The sequence below is a fragment of the Gadus macrocephalus genome, chromosome 12 (genome assembly GCF_031168955.1).
Source record: "Gadus macrocephalus chromosome 12, ASM3116895v1".
Taxonomy (NCBI): domain Eukaryota; kingdom Metazoa; phylum Chordata; class Actinopteri; order Gadiformes; family Gadidae; genus Gadus; species Gadus macrocephalus.
The window spans coordinates 12,060,913-12,077,522 of record NC_082393.1 but is presented as its reverse complement, the minus strand read 5'-3'; the positions used below and the strand labels follow the sequence as shown (position 1 = coordinate 12,077,522).

General features: G+C 49.1%; 1 protein-coding gene across 3 annotated transcripts in view; it reads right to left on the bottom strand.

Moving 5' to 3' along the window:
- Positions 1–16,610, bottom strand: part of LOC132468974 (G-protein-signaling modulator 2-like) — a 59,618-nt gene that overhangs the window by 9,322 nt on the left and 33,686 nt on the right. For 2 of the 3 annotated variants that reach the window (XM_060066859.1, XM_060066860.1), the window contains exons 9-11: positions 5,378–5,540; positions 1,734–1,828; positions 1,459–1,644 (exon numbers count right to left, since the gene is read on the bottom strand). The exons of the other annotated variant lie outside the window; for it this stretch is intronic. In XM_060066859.1, the coding sequence (XP_059922842.1) occupies positions 1,459–1,644; positions 1,734–1,828; positions 5,378–5,540 (444 nt within the window). The remainder of the gene's footprint in view (positions 1–1,458; positions 1,645–1,733; positions 1,829–5,377; positions 5,541–16,610) is intronic. 3 annotated transcript variants of the gene reach the window in all.

Here is a 16,610-nt window from a genome sequence, read left to right as displayed (position 1 = left end):
TTGGAGCTAGGCTTCTATGGGCTCGGTCCAGCTCAGGGAGAGAGCCAAGCACCCTCGCGCCAAAGACATCCAGAAGCATTTGGGAGAAGAAAGTGGATGGCCTTCTATGTTCTCAGGTAGGCCGATTATCCTTACATTTTGTCGCCAGCTGCGCCCCTCTAGGTCAACCACCTTGGTCCTAAGAGACTCATTGTCACGTTGCATGGCAGAGCGTAGTCTCCAGTTTTTGGATGCGGTGGTCAGTGTCAGTGGCATTGTCTTCCAAAGAGGAAATTCGTTGCGCATGGTCAGTGACCTTTGCGTGCAGGGTGTCCAATGTAGAAGTCAGCGAATCAAATGATGATTGGAAGTCAGCAGCAAGCGCAACCCTATGTTCCTCCAGTAGAGAGCTAATCTCCGCAATGCTGATGCTAGCACTAGCATACGTCACTGCAGGATGGCTTTTATCTGGTTTGCCCTTAGGTTTGGACATATTGATGTTGACAGTATGGTCAATACTAGTTCTAAAACCTGTTGCAAAAGAATAGACTGAAAAAGGCAAGCATAAAAAGGCAACTGGAAAGCTTAGTTGTGGGAGCGAGCTGCGCACACGTCTACACCACACGCTTTACAGGACCTTGTATCAAGCCGGGACGTACTAAACAGCTTCAAAAAAGCGCTTTTTCAGGGGCAACGACGCTAGGGAATAGAACAGTGGAGTGAAGGATAGTGGGGCAGCGCTGGAGTGTGTCTAGCCACCGTCGGTGTGGGCTATTTCGTCCGAAGCAACGCCGCTTCGGTACCGGTGTGTGTTGGCCTAGATTGTGTCCCACGATTGTCTCCTGCTGGAGCCCCGCTGCCGCGAGGCACCACCACCGCAATCGCGGGCAACAATCCCTTTCTCCTCCATGTCGTGGTTCAGTCTACTTCAGATTGATGTGGAAGTGGAAGAACCAGAGACGTCGGAGAACCCAACACAGTCGTTTGAGATTCATAATATCATCTGAAGGCGCACACAGCTTTTGGCCGTGATAATATAGATTATATGATATAGATATCTATGTATAATATGATATTATTTAGACATAAAGCTCCAGGACTCCCGCCGGAGCACCCGGAGTGTTCTAGAATATTTATAGAACAAGGCCAAACGCTGTGTGTGCCTCGCCATTGCGATACATCGACTGTAAACACGAGCGCAAGGTACCGTGGCCGCAAGCTGCTCAGGGCCACGACAACACCCTCCACCTTGACTCGCCTCTAAAAAACGGGAAGTTTGTGGAAAGCTCATTGTGGGACAGGCTCGTAGTGGCTGTAATTCTGCACCAAGGCTGAATTTCTTGAAAGTCTTCAAGTACTGTGTTAGGGGCCACTAACAGCTATATGAAAGCATTCATAAAGTAGCATGCCATGGGATCTTTAACATCAAATTTCAAAAAATAAAATGGTTATCCAAGTATCCCTGCAGTGTAGAAGTACCTGAGCAAACGATGTCAGTTCTGACTCAAATACGGAACCATCACTGCTGCCATCCTTGGGGCAATTGGGAGGAGACTGACTGTTCTTCTGCTTTTTGCTTTTTAAGCGGTTGAACAGGAAGAGCTTTGTTGATGCCTTGATCGTGTTATTCTTGGAAGACTTTATGGGAACCTCCTCATTCAGCTCCTGTGTATTAGCTCAACAGAGAGATTGATAATGTCAGTAGGTTTTTAAAAAATATGCAAGAAAGGGTAAAAGAAGAGTGAGGGACGTACTTGCTCTGAATGACCAGTTTGTCTTTTGTCTGTATTTGAACCAGGCAACTGCAGACTTTCTGTAATGTTTTGAATCGGAGACACTGCCTTGACTCCTAAAGCAAACAGAGGGTCTGTAAATTTCTTTATCCCAGACCTAAAGCTTTTCGTTTCCTTTCTAACTATTCAATTAGGGTAATTCGGGCACATTCAAAAGGAAAACCAACCCTTAAAATGAGAGTTACGAATGTAACTACGGTTCTATGAATCCTGGATGACCGCCAGAGGCGGTGCTTAAAGCACTGGATCTCCACCTCGCGCATGCGCATTTCGAGTACCTAATACCAACATAGTCACCTGTGACCCCCACGTGACACCGGGAAGGCTATATCTTCCGGTGTCATCAGAGGATCTGTTCCTAGAATCTTCTCGCGAGAACACAAGGATTCTGAGTGACTGAACGCTCTGGTGGTCATCCAGGATTCATAGAACCGTAGTTACATTCGTAACTCTCGTCCTATTTCATCCTTACTGACCACCAGAGGCGGTGCTTAAAGCACTGGTTGACCCATACCAAAAAGGTCACAAACAATCCAACACCCACCTCACTCATTGGAGGTAGCAGAGCTTGGCAGTAGGACCACACCCATCGGATGGGGACTGGTGACGTTGACGCTGTAAAACCTTGTGATGGTGCCCGGCGACGTCCATGATGCCGCGGCACAGATTGACTCTAGGGGTACACCTCTTATTGCAGCCCACGATGTCGACACACTTCTGGTGGAGTGGCACCTCAACCCGGATGGCGGGGGGCGGCCACTGGCCACATAGGCATGTTTAATGGTGTCGACGACCCAGTGGGACAGCCTCTGTTTGGAAAAGGGACAACCTCTGTTAGGGCCACTGTGACACACGAACAGTTGCTCGGACTGCCGTATACCGGCCGTAGCAGCAATGTAAGCCCTAAGCGCCTGTACCGGGCACAGCATCTCGGACTCATTCCCCTCAGGTGGGGAGTTAAAACGTGCAAGCTGGATAGGCTGGTTAAAATAGGTGCGTGAAAGCACCTTGGGCAGGAACGCCACATTGGGCCATAAAACCACACCTGAGCCATCAGGGTTCCACCGCAGGCATGTATCTGCCACGGATAGGACGTGCAACTCCCCGACCCGCTTCGCAGTGGTAATGGCGAGCAGAAAAGCCACCTTCATGGACAGCCACTTCAACCCTATCTGGGTCAGAGGCTCAAAAGGAGGTGATGACATGGCCTCCAGCACCAGGGGCAGGTCCCAAGCTGGAGTCCTCAGAGTCCTAGGGGGACGCAGCCTCAGGGCCCCCCTAAGGAAGAGGGACACCAACCTGTGGCACCCCACTGTGTCTCCGTCGACCATCTCATGCCGGGAAGAAATAGCAGCCACATAGACCCTCAAGGTGGAATGAGAGCGACCACCATCCAGGAGGGACTGCAGAAACTCCAGAACGGTGGCCACGGAGCAACGTGCTGGGTTTACTGTCTTACCCCTACACCAGTCAGAGAATAACTTCCAGCTGTTGGCATACTGTGCTATGGTAGATGGTGCCCTGGCATTCAGAATAGTATTCCTGACGGTCGCAGTGCAAACATTCAGCAGTGAGTCGGGCCCTGCAGTGGCCAAGCCCAGAGCTGGAGGCGACGGGGATCTGGGTGCCAAATCTGACCCCCCAGCTGCGAAAGGAGGTCCTTCCTGCAGGGGAGGCGCCATGGAGAGCTGCAGCAGAGCCTGCGCAGCAGTGGAAACCAGAGTCTCCCTGGCCAGTAGGGGGCAACCAGAAGTAGCCTGTGGCCCCGCAGAAACACCCTCTGGAGTGTGGGAAGAATCAGGGGCAGTGGTGGGAAGGCATACAGAGGACTCTGTGGCCAGTCGTGAGCTAAGGCATCCTGTCCGAGGGGGCCGGTCACCTCCGTCCAGGAGAACCAGAGGGGGCAATGTGCGGATTCCTCTGAAGCAAAGAGGTCAACCTCCGCCCTGCCAAAGAGACCCCACATCGTCTCCACCACCTCCGGATGAAGCCGCCACTCCCCCGGTGGGGGCTTCTGCCGCGATAGAAAATCTGCGACCTGGTTCCCTTCCCCCGGTATGAAGACCGTACGCTGGCCAGGCGGGGATATGCCCAGGCCAACAGGTTCCGAGATACCCGGAGTACCCGTGAAGACCGGGTTCCCCCTTGGTGGTTGATCTGGGCAACAGCTGACCTGTTGTCGGATCGAACCAGCACATGCTTGCCTCTCAACTGAGGCAGAAAATGATTGAGTGCTAGCTGTACCGCCCTGAGCTCTAGCACATTGATGTGAGCGTGGTTCTGGGCTGGCCACTGCCCTGCCAAACCGCGCCCCATCCCGAGAGGCAGGCGTCTGTCATGACCAGCTCCCGGCGGGATGGAATGGTGCCCATGGGTACACCCACAGACATGTACGACCTCTTTCTCCATGGGGACAGAGAGAAGAGGCACTGCCGAGACACTCTGACCTTTCGGTGCCTGTGCCACTTGGGGTCCAAGTGGAGGCTGTTCAGCCACATCTGCATAGGGCACAGAGACAGCAAGCCTGAGGAGCGAGAGCACTTCCCTCGCCAGTCAATTGAAAAAAAGAAACTAATTAGCCTGAGCGTGATCGCTGCTACTAATTGTCAACCAAAAGAGGGCCAAATGCGGCGTTACCGGGAGCGGGAGCGAGAACACTGCCTTCACCAGAAAATTAAATCAACCGATATTAATTTGCTTGAGCGTAAGCGCTGCTGCCAACAAAGGGGGAAGCCAAACTAAAACGTTACTGGGAGCGGGAGCGAGAGCACCGCCTTCACCGGTAAGTTGTAAGGAAAATAAATTGATGGTTAGAACAGAGCAAAGCTATCGGCTAACACAACAAACAATAACAGAGCAACGAGGCGAAGGAGTGCTGGGAGCGGGAGCGAGCACACTGCCCTCACCAACAAACGCCGGCTACTCTTCTTATAGTTATTTCTTAAATATCTGTATAAGCTAGCCACAGCCTCTGGAGGGCAGGTTACCCGCAGCTCCGACCTTGGTCACGAGGCTGCACGTAGCCAGCTGTAACGAATTTCCTTCCTTTCTCAAACAAAGGTTCAATACGGTACCTGCGCAGCGAGAAGATGTAAAGGAACAGATCCTCTGATGACACCGGAAGATATAGCCTTCCCTATATCTTCCGACTATGTCGGTATTAGGTATTCGAAATGTGCATGCGCGAGGTGGAGATCCAGTGCTTTAAGCACCGCCTCTGGCGGTCAGTAAAGATGAAATAGAACAACCAAGCTGTGTTACATAGTAGTGCTATTGATTGATCCTGAAACTAAACCTTGAAGTAAACATAGTCTTAAAACAAAGTAGACTGAAATTGCCCTCTGGTTAAATGTGTGCAACTGCATATGTTACCCCTTATTATATCTTAGAGAGAAAAAAATACATAATGACATAACCATGATTACATAATGATGTCACAACCCTCTACATTCAATATTAAAGCCACCTTGCCAGAAAGCCTAATTATTGGCAACCAGAGGCAATTCATATCATAAAAGACGACATTTTAAAACAAAATAAGATCCATTATAATAATATATGTTGGTAAATTGCATAGTGGGATATTCAAAAGCCAACTGGTTGACCTGCTAGCATGTAGTAAGCCTGGTAGCTGGCGGCCTGAGCGGAGCTATTGGCGCTGTGGCAGTAGCTGTGGGGATGGAGGTTGGCGGTGGATTTGAGGCCCACCACCAGCCGCAGGTCGGACAGGTTCATCCTGGCCGTCATCTCACCACTCTTGTCTCCAGTCTTGAAAAAGGTCAGAAAAAACAAGGAGTTTCATTCCAGGGATGGTAAAACAAGGAAATACCTAGTACAGTGAGTACAGGCAGGTGAGGTGTATCAATAAAAGGAGTTTGTTTAAAAGGATAAAAACGTTTACATTTTGAGAACACACACACACACACACGCCTCTCCTGGAACCGTCACCTTATCGTGGTGGAGAAGTTTGCGTGTCCCTGTGAACCTGAGAGCTGTGTTGTCTGGAGCCTTGTGCTCCTGGTAGGGTCTCTCATGGCAGAGTGGTCTCAGGTGAGGGGCCAGACTAAGAATGGTTCAAAAAAACTCCAATGAATAACGGAAAAAGAGGAGATGTGACCCGGCCCGGAGGAAGCCCGGGGCCCCCGTCTGGAGCCAGGCCCAGACGGAGGGCTCGATGGCGAGCGCCTGGTGGCCGGGTTTGCCACGGAGCCCGGTCGGGCACAGCCCGAACAAACTACGTGGCACCCCCCCTCTCTTCATCCCATGGGCCCACCACCTGTGGGAAGACCCGTTGGGGTCGGGTGCGCAGCCACATGGGTGGCAGCGAAGGTCAGGGGTCTCGACAGACCAGACCCGGGCGGCAGAAGCTGGCTCTGGGGACGTGGAACGTCACCTCGCTGTGGGGAAAGGAACCGGAGCTTGTGAGGGAGGTGGAGCGCTATCAGTTAGATCTGGTGGGGCTTACCTCCACGCACAGTCTCAGCTCTGGTACCGTACTCCTGGATAAGGGTTGGACTCTATTCTTCTCCGGAGTTGCCGAGGGCGTGAGGCGCCGGGCGGGTGTGGGGATACTCATAAATCCCCGGCTGAGCGCCGCGGTGTTGGAGTTTACCCCGGTAGACGAGAGGGTCGCCTCCCTGCGCCTAAGGGTTGTAGGGGGGAAAACTCTGACTGTTGTTTGTGCGTATGCACCAAACAGCAGCTCAGAGTACTCGGCCTTCTTGGAGACCCTGAATGGAGTCCTGTATGGGGCTCCAGTAGGGGACTCCGTAGTTCTGCTGGGAGACTTCAACGCCCACGTGGGCAACGATGGAGACACCTGGAGAGGCGTGGTGGGGAGGAACGGCCTCCCTGATCTAAACCCGAGCGGTCGTTTGTTATTGGATCATGGATTATCCATAACAAACACCATGTTCGAACATAAGGGTGCTCATAAGTGTACCTGGTACCAGAGTACCCTAGGCCGAAGATCGATGATCGATTTCGTGATCGTGTCATCTGATCTGAGGCCGCATGTTTTGGACACTCGGGTAAAGAGAGGGGCGGAACTGTCAACCGACCACCATCTGGTTGTGAGTTGGATCAGGGAATGGGGGAAATTTCCGGATAGACCTGGTAAGCCCAAACGAGTAGTGCGGGTGAACTGGGAACGTCTGGAGGAGGCCCCCGTCCTAGGTATCTTCAACTCACACCTCCGGCGGAGCTTTTCTGGCATTCCTGTGGAGGTTGGGGGCATTGAGCCGGAGTGGGCGGTGTTCAAAGCCTCCATTGCTGAAGCTGCGGTGGCTAGCTGTGGCCTCAGGGTCTTAGGCTCCTCAAGGGGCGGTAACCCTCGGACACCGTGGTGGACACCGGTGGTCAGGGAAGCCGTCCGACTGAAGAAGGAGGCCTTCCGGGATATGATATCCTGGAGGACTCCTGACTCGGTTGCAGGGTACCGACAGGCTCGAAGGGCTGCAGCGGCTGCCGTGTCGGAGGCTAAGCAGCGGGTGTGGGAGAAGTTCGGAGAGGCCATGGAGAAGGACTTTCGGTCGGCACCAAAGTGTTTCTGGAAGACTATCCGGCACCTCAGGAGGGGGAAACGGGGAACCATCCAAGCTGTGTACAGTAAGGATGGGACTCTGTTGACCTCAACTGAGGAGGTCGTCGGACATTGGAAGGAACACTTTGAGGAACTCCTGAATCCGAATAACACGCCCTCTATGTTGGAGGCAGAGCTCGAGGTTGATGGTGTGTCGTCGTCAATTTCCCTGGTGGAGGTCACTGAGGTAGTCAAACATCTCCGCAGTGGCAAAGCCCCAGGGATTGATGAGATCCAGCCAGAAATGCTAAAGGCTCTGGGTGTTGAGGGGCTGTCATGGTTGACACGCCTATTCAACATCGCGTGGCAGTCGGGTACAGTGCCAAAGGAGTGGCAAACCGGGGTGGTGGTTCCCCTGTTCAAAAAGGGGGACCAGAGAGTGTGTGCCAATTACCGGGGTATCACACTTCTCAGCCTCCCTGGTAAAGTCTACTCCAAGGTGCTGGAAAGGAGGGTTCGGCCGATCGTCGAACCTCAGATTGAAGAGGAACAATGCGGTTTTCGCCCCGGACGTGGAACTACGGACCAGCTCTTCACTCTCGCAAGGATCCTGGAGGGGGCCTGGGAGTATGCCCATCCGGTCTACATGTGTTTTGTGGATCTGGAGAAGGCGTATGACCGGGTCCCCCGGGAGAAACTGTGGGAGGTGCTGCGGGAGTATGGGGTAAGGGGGTCTATCCTCAGGGCCATCCAATCTTTGTACTCCCAAAGCGAGAGCTGTGTTCGTGTTCTCGGCAGCCAGTCAGTTTCGTTCTCAGTGGGTGCTGGTCTCCGCCAGGGCTGCGCCTTGTCACCAATCCTGTTTGTGATATACATGGACAGGATATCGAGGCGTAGTCGTGGTGGGGAGGGGTTGCAGTTCGGTGGTCTGAGGATCTCGTCACTGCTTTTTGCAGATGATGTGGTCCTCATTGGATCATCGGCCTGTGACCTTCAGCACTCACTGGATCGGCTGGCGGCCGAGTGTGAAGCGGCTGGGATGAGGATCAGCACCGCTAAATCTGAGGCCATGACTCTTAGCAGGAAACCGGTGGATTGCTTACTCCGGGTAGGAAATGAGTCCTTAGCCCAAGTGAAGGAGTTCAAGTACCTCGGGGTCTTGTTCGCGAGTGAGGGTACTATGGAGCGTGAGATTGGCCGGAGAATCGGAGCAGCGGGGGCGGTATTGCGTTCGCTTTACCGCACCGTTGTAACTATAAGAGAGCTGAGCCGCAAGGCAAAGCTCTCGATCTACCGGTCGATCTTCGTTCCTATCCTCACCTATGGTCATGAGGGCTGGGTGATGACCGAAAGGACGAGATCGCGGGTACAAGCGGCCGAGATGAGTTTTCTCAGAAGGGTGGCTGGCGTCTCCCTTAGGGATAGGGTGAGAAGCTCAGCCATCCGTGAGGAACTCGGATTAGAGCCGCTGCTCCTTTACTTAGAAAGGAGTCAGCTGAGGTGGTTCGGGCATCTGGTAAGGATGCCCACTGGGCGCCTTCCTTGGGAGGTGTTTCAGGCACGTCCAGTGGGGAGGAGACCTCGGGGAAGACCCAGGACTAGGTGGAGAGATTATATCTCAACACTGGCCTGGGAACGCCTCGGGATCCCCCCGTCAGAGCTGGTCAATGTGGCCCGGGAAAGGGAAGTCTGGGGCCCCCTGCTTGAGCTGCTCCCCCCGCGACCCGACCCCGGATAAGCGGATGACGATGACGATGAGGATGAGGACACACACACACACACACACACACACACACACACACACACACACACACACACACACACACACACACACACACACACACACACACACACACACACACACACACACACACACACACACGTTATCCCATGTGTTACTCTAACAATTTGAAATGAGGCAGGAACAGACAGAAGTGCAGGTAGAACAGCATGTAATCTGACCTATGATAGCGTACACCAACAGCACTGGGCCTGCACAAATTCCTTATTATTTACTAAAAGGCGAAAAACAGTGATTGTCATTAGAGATGCTATTGAAGTATTGTCAGACACACCTAACAATCATGGATTTAAAAGAAATGACATGCAACTCAACAATAATAATACGTTTTGATTGATTTGTAAAATACAAATATTCATATAATGTTATTAAATAATTAAGTTGTATCAAATGTGGTAATGTTTTATCAAATCTATGCCATTTTGTCACCGTTAAAATAAGACAGTCATTTGGGGAAATTAGGTCTACAATTATATGTTTTTGAGTCTAAAACAACTAGATCTTGAACTCTGCTCCAACCTCAAGTTACGTTCTTTCTAGTGACAACTGAGTGAATTATCTGTGACCAAGGGACACCAGCGGCATGGTGTGTGGGTGTGTGGAGATCCGTCTGGGTAGGTGTTTTTGATGGCCTTGTCAGAGAGAGAACTATACCTCTCGGGGACTGAGCACGTAGTATAGTGCCACCGTGGGTGTGGATGCCTTAAGAACCGTCTGGCCAGTGGTTGATGTTGATGGCCATGTCCGAGAGAGGGAATAATCTTCTCTGACAATTATAGTATAACGCCAGAGTATTTTTTTGTGGTTGTTTGAAGCTTCCTCTGGGCAGCGATCGATTTGGTTTCCGCATCCGAAATAGGGTTAAAAAAGTACAATATATAAAATGGGTAACGCAATCCAACAAGATAGTTGTTTCAACTCACCCCCTCCTACTCCCCAGACTCAAGGCTCAAGTGGGTTGCCAGGTTGAGGACACTGGACTAACAGGAATGCAAGACTAGCCATGTGCAACCAAATATTTTACAACAAGCGCAAATTATGCAATTTTGATGACAACCAACAAGGAGTCCTTCAATTGAAGTGGATCAATTAATTATATGTGTGCATTTATTGATGCAAATTATAAAGCTCATGTGGCATAAAACTTGAAATCATACTGGGCTCAGCGCTTTCTCCATCTTTCAAATGCAACTCTACCTTTTACTTCTACCCTTGATTTGCTCATGACTTTTTCGAAACAGGAAAAGGCGTCTTAGGTTAGGGTAGAATCTAGTTCAATCTCCAGTTTGTTATCTTCAATGGCTGCAGCACTATGGAAGTAAATCTGTGCCATCGGATTTTGAAAATAAAAAGCCATAGAATTCTAAAAACTGAATATTTATGCATTGAAATAACGTATCTGGATTTTTTGCCTCTGAATTTAACGCTGTTACCATCTCGTCAGCCTGTGTTATCTGCGTCTACTCTCCATTCATCCTAAGACGATCTGTGGACTACCTACAATAAGAGTGTTGGGGACGCGGACCCCCCTGCCTGACACAGATCAACAGTGTTGGAATTGACCTAGTTTACCCAGACAGCCTCTTTCATTGTAGTCTGCTGTGGCTTTTTCCTCTGTGTAGTTAGCCGCCGCGCTAGCAGACTAACTGTACGTCCACACCAGGAGCGACCAAAGCGTCAAAGACGCTTTGGTCGCTCACAAAGTTTCGCTGCGAATTTTTCTGTTCGCTTTGGTCGCTCAAGTCGCTCATGACGTACAATTCAATTATGCAGACGCATTTAAAGGAGCCGTATGCGTTTAGTAGGCCCTACATTGCTTGTTCGATAAAGTGCTTCGACAACAAGTAGGACAGTGATTCCCCCCAATATAAAAAAAAATCCTAAAATGTAGGCTAATTACAACCGAGAACAAAAAACCCTGCGTGCTGTAGTAGCCTAGTTGAAATATGTTTCACTGATCTGGATCTGCAAATCATGATCTGCACTCATTCGTCGCATTCAAAACAAATAGACATTAGCGCACATGGCTAATTTGCATACGTGCACAGGACTGGTTGGCTCCGCAAGGCAAATAATGGAACATATCTATCTATCTAGGTCTTTCTATCTATCTATCTATCAACGCGTGTCTAGTTTTAATGTGATGTATTGTGTATATGTCCAGTCAGACTTGTTCTGTGTGGTCTTGTAGGCTACTGTCCTGTGTGGGCCGAACCACCTAAATGGATTCCTGACGATTTGTGTCGTTTGGTATTAATAAAGACTTGACTAGGCTATCTATCTAGACTATTTAATTAACAATTATTCACCTCAGGCTCCGTGAATAGTGGGGAATAGAGGGATAAAAGACAAGAGATATATCCCTTGTCATTTATCCCTCGTCTTGTCGATTAGTTTGTTTATGTGACGATTTCAAAAACTTTTTTGGTTTTGTTTAAAGCATGCTACACGCGATTGGTTGGTTAGATTGGTGGCATGTAGAGCAAATTATAATGATTCCCGCTTAAATACAAACGTTCTAGATGTAGCCTATAAATTCTCCCGCTTATCATCACTTGATATCCAAACCACTATGGCGTTTCGATCTCTGAACTGAAAAAGGGTGGGTTCGTACAACACCGGGTGCCCAGTTACAGCCGCGATTAATACTTCAGCCGACATTTTGTTCAGTGAGTGAATAAAGGTAGGTAGGAACCAAAGTGCCTGCCGATGTTCCCTGGGATCCACGCAAGCGAAGAGCGTCTACATTCCGATTGGCTGTCAGTGTTTGGTCGCTGAAGCGAATAATAGTCATTTGCATAAAGTTAAAAAGTTTTCAACTTCTTTTTGACGCTCTGGTCGCTCAACTTTGGCCGCTGGTAGCGTTGGTCACTTTGGTCGCTTTGGTCGCTCTTGCCCATAGAAAGTGAATGACTTCCGGCGATTTGGTCGCTCAATTCGCTTCTGGTGTGGACGGACAGTAACGCTTCCAGGTGCTCCCAGCCGGACGCCCCTAGACTCTACAAATACTCCGCAGCTGAACTTTTCAAACACAGCACTCTCCTCTCCGAACTGCCTTGAGGTCATCAGATATCTCTGCCTTCTTCGTCGCCCCTGCTACGTGCAAAGGGCTGCCCGACATAAGTTTGTTTACATGGATACTACTCCAGCTGTCCCCGCAGTTAGGTGCTGTCATGTTAAAATTGTACCGGGGGCGAAAATTGTACCGGCCTACGTCATCTGTTGTTTACATCTTGACAACCTGCCTGGTAACAGACGACGCGATCGTCTGTTGCCGGGCAGGTTGCAAAAAGCATTCGGCTCATGTTTCCAAAAGACGAAATAACATAATACAGATAACGGATCGCTAGATAACACTTGTTTTTACTTTATATTTCTATTGTATTTAATTGTCTAATCGAATAGCAAAAGACGACGCGATCGTCTGTTGCCGGGAAACGGGCGATCGCGTCAAATGACGTAGGAAGGTTCTTGAACATTCATAAATGCGATTATGATATTATTTTGGATAAAAAGCTTGTTAAGAAAAAAAAGAAAGTTGTCTGTTAGAGACATGGCATAGCCAGAAGGACTTTGTAACCCTCAACCAAGCCACTCCCCCAGACTATGTTTATATTCAAAAAACCCGTAGCCTTGGCCATGGTGGTGGACTAGCTGTCATTCACCGATCTAATTTACAGGTGAAAGAATTCCCAGCTCCACTTCATTTGAGTGTCTCCATTTCGCACTGGCAGGTCCTACACAGCTTCAAGTTCTGCTTATCTACCGGCCCCCTAAAGCCTCCACCCACTTCTTGTCAGAGCTTCCTGGGTTGCTCGCCACAATCTGCCCTTTGTATCCATTTACCATTCTGTTTGGTGACTTTAACATCCATGTGGACTCAGCTTACTTCCCCTTTGCTTCTTATTTTCTGTCAGTATTGGACTGTTTTGGTATTGCCCAACATGTGCATGGTCCAACTCATACCAAAGGGCACACCCTTGACCTTGTGTGCTCCACTGGAATCACCCCCTGTCAGCTCCAGTGTGATGACCTGGCTATATCTGACCATCTTGCTAACTCATTCTCTGTTCCTGTGCGAACCAGCCCAGTATAAGAACCATCACATTCCGGAAAACCAAACAGGTGTGTGCATCCCTGTTGTCTTCCACCCTAGCGACCCACCTGGCCACCCCCCCTCCTAACACCTCCGTGGATTGTCTGGTGGAACATTACAATATTGCTCTCTCCCTCAGCTTGGACTCAGTCGCCCCTCCTATAACCCGACTGGTCTCCTTCTCACACCCTGCTCCCTGGTTTACTCCTGAGCTCCGCCTCAGGAAGGCAGCTGTCCGCCGGCTTGAGAGGCCTCACCGTACATCACGAGGCCTACAAAGACCATATCAGGGACTACAAGGTGGCTCTGTCTAAGGCAAAGACAATACTACTCCATGCTTATTAATAACCAACAAAACCACCCCAAAAAGCTTTTCACAACCATCAACCAACTCATGCGCCCACCCAATGCTCCCCAACCCACTGACGCCATAGACCTGTGCTCCAGGTTCTTGGATTTCTTCTAAAACAAAGTGGAATCCATTCACAACAACCTTCTGCAACACTCTACGCCACCCTGTTCTACTCCACCCCATCCTGGTGTCGACACCCCTACTGCCTGTCCACTGCAGTGCTGTTTCTCCTCTTTCACCACACTGGACTCTGACCAGGTGCTTGACTTGGTGTCTAAATCTAAGACCTCTTCCAGTAAGCTGGATCCTATGCCTACCACCTTGGTGAAGACCTGCCTCCCTGTCATCTGTCCCTCTATTGCCGCCATCATCAACTGCTCACTGGACTCTGGTTTGGTGCCTTCAGGCTTAAAAAAAGCAGCAGTTATTCCCACCCTCAAAAAGCCTGGTCTCGACCCTGACGACCCAAACAATTATCGTCCGATCTCCAACCTTCCTTTCCTAAGTAAAATCCTGGAAAGAGCAGTGGCTTCAGCGCGCTAACATCACATGTCCCACCATGAGCTCTTTGAACCCCTCCAATCAGGCTTCAGAATTCGACACAGTACTGAGACCGCTTTCACTAAAATCACCAACGACCTTCTCACTGCCGCCGACAATGGCCTCATCTCCATTCTCATCCTCCTCGATCTCTCTGCAGCCTTTGACACAGTGTCCCATTCCGTCCTCCTTACCCATCTCTCTGAGCTCATCGGCTCAGCTCTCTCCTGGTTTCTGTCCTACCTTTCCAACCGCAAACAATATGTCACCCTGAAAGATGCCAACTCCACCCTGGCTCTATTCAATCATGGCGTACCGCAAGGATCTGTGCTCGGCCCTCTCCTCTTTATCATATACATGCTCCCCCGTGGCCAAATTATTCTTCACCATGGTCTCAGTTTCCACTGTTATGCTGATGACACTCAACTATACATCAGCACCAAACCCTCAACTCAGCTCCCGCCAGGTCCACTCATCAACTGTCTGCAAGAACTAAAAACCTGGATGACCTCCAACCTCCTCAAACTGAACAGCAATAAAACTGAACTCATGGTGGTGGCTCCCAAGTCACGGCTAAGGAAGGTTGTTGATCTACTCCTGGAAGTGGATGGCTGCTCCATCACCCCATCTCCCGTAGTCTGCAACATGGGTGTCATCCTGGACCCCACCCCATCATTCCAGTCCCACATTAAGAACGTCACAAGATCTGCATTCTACCACCTGAAGAACATTGCACGACTCCGCCCCTCACTCTCAGACTCAGTTACCGAAACGCTGATTCACTGCTTAATTTCTACCCGCCTGGACTACTGCAATGCCATACTCACCGGTCTCCTCTCTAAAACCCTGGACAGACTGCAATATGTGCAGAACTCAGCTGCCAGGGTCTTAACTGGCATTAAGCCCTGGCAGAACATCACCCCCACCCTGATGCAGCTCAACTGGTTACCAGTCAAGTTCCGCATTAAATTTTAAATTCTATTAATCACATACAAGTCCCTTCACGCTCTGGCCCCCCGTTATCTCTCTGACCTCCTCCACCCCTACACCCCCCTGCCGTCCCTCAGGTCCTCTGACAAGGACCAGCTGGCAATTCCCCGCATGAGACTCAAGACCTTTGGGGATAGGGCCTTTTGCGTGTCTGCCCCCACTCTCTGGAATCAGCTCCCCCCCCCACATCCGCTGAGCCCCTTCCGTGGAGACTCTCAAAAAGTACATGAAAGCACACCTTTTCTCTTTTATTGTTATAATAAATAATTTTCAGCTTTAATTTTCAACGTTAAAATATTCCAAATAAAATATTCAACGCTAAATATTCTACTTAAATATTTTCAACTTCCCCAAATTCAACATGCCAAAGTCAGCTGAAAAATTCAATGTATGCAATTTAGTGTTAAAATCGGGGGACCCAAGGAAGAGAAATCGATCCTAGATGCTTGATCGCGGTCCAGGTAAGCCCGTGCATTAAGGCGTCCTTGCTTACGCTGCAAGTAAATCTAGCCACAAATCACTGCAATCACACACACACTTAACATGCAGGCATTAGTTCATTGTTTATTTCATACTGCAGAAAACAAAAACGGTGTGCATTATATCAAAAAATAAAATAAAAGATAAGATCCCCCCCCCCACCTTGATACTAAATGTGCTTAATAAATACATTACATTTTATTTGATTAGCATTTTACAGACCTATACAATGGATAGGGCGTTTAGTAAGGTCCACCACCGTTGCTTCTCTCCCCATAAAAATCTAGAGTCAGTGTTTAATGACGTTGATTTACCTTTGAGCATTAAAGGCTACTGTGTACAATGCTGTTTAGAATTAACGTTTGTATCAAGAAAAAAGAACCATCGAGTGACGCTTTCCTAGCTTGACCACGATCTAGCATCTAGGATGGATAGCTCTTCCTTGGGTCACTGGATGTTAGCACGGAATTTCATACATTGAATTTTGCAGGTGACTTTGGCATGTTGAATTTGGGGACTTTGAAAAATGTTAAGTTGAATTTTTTAACGTTGAAAATTAAAAGGTGAAAATGATTTGTTGAAAATTTGAAAGAGTTATATTCAGAGGCAAAAAAATCCAAACACGTTATTTCAATGCATAAATATTCAGTTCATAGAATTCAATGGCTTTTTATTTTCAAAATCCGATGGCACAGATTTACTTCCATACAGCACGCTGTGTTTATGTGCTAGTTTGTTTGATATCTGGCTACCTGGGGTACTCTGAGAATAGTGAATCATAACACACATGCCAAAACAAAAAGGAATGTTCCGACCCGGAAAACAGAAAATTCAAATCTACTGGGTATAGCATTGCTTTCTGGGGAGCCACTACTTTGACTAAGCATGTTTAATTATTCTCTCATGACATATCACAGAGATTTAATAATTGAGTAGGGTACATTTGTTACATAATGGACCTTTAAGCTTCTCTGACAATTACAGTATATAACGCCACGGTGTGTGGAACATTTCAAATATAGCTCATAGCTCAGCCTTTATAGGGACCACCGATCAAG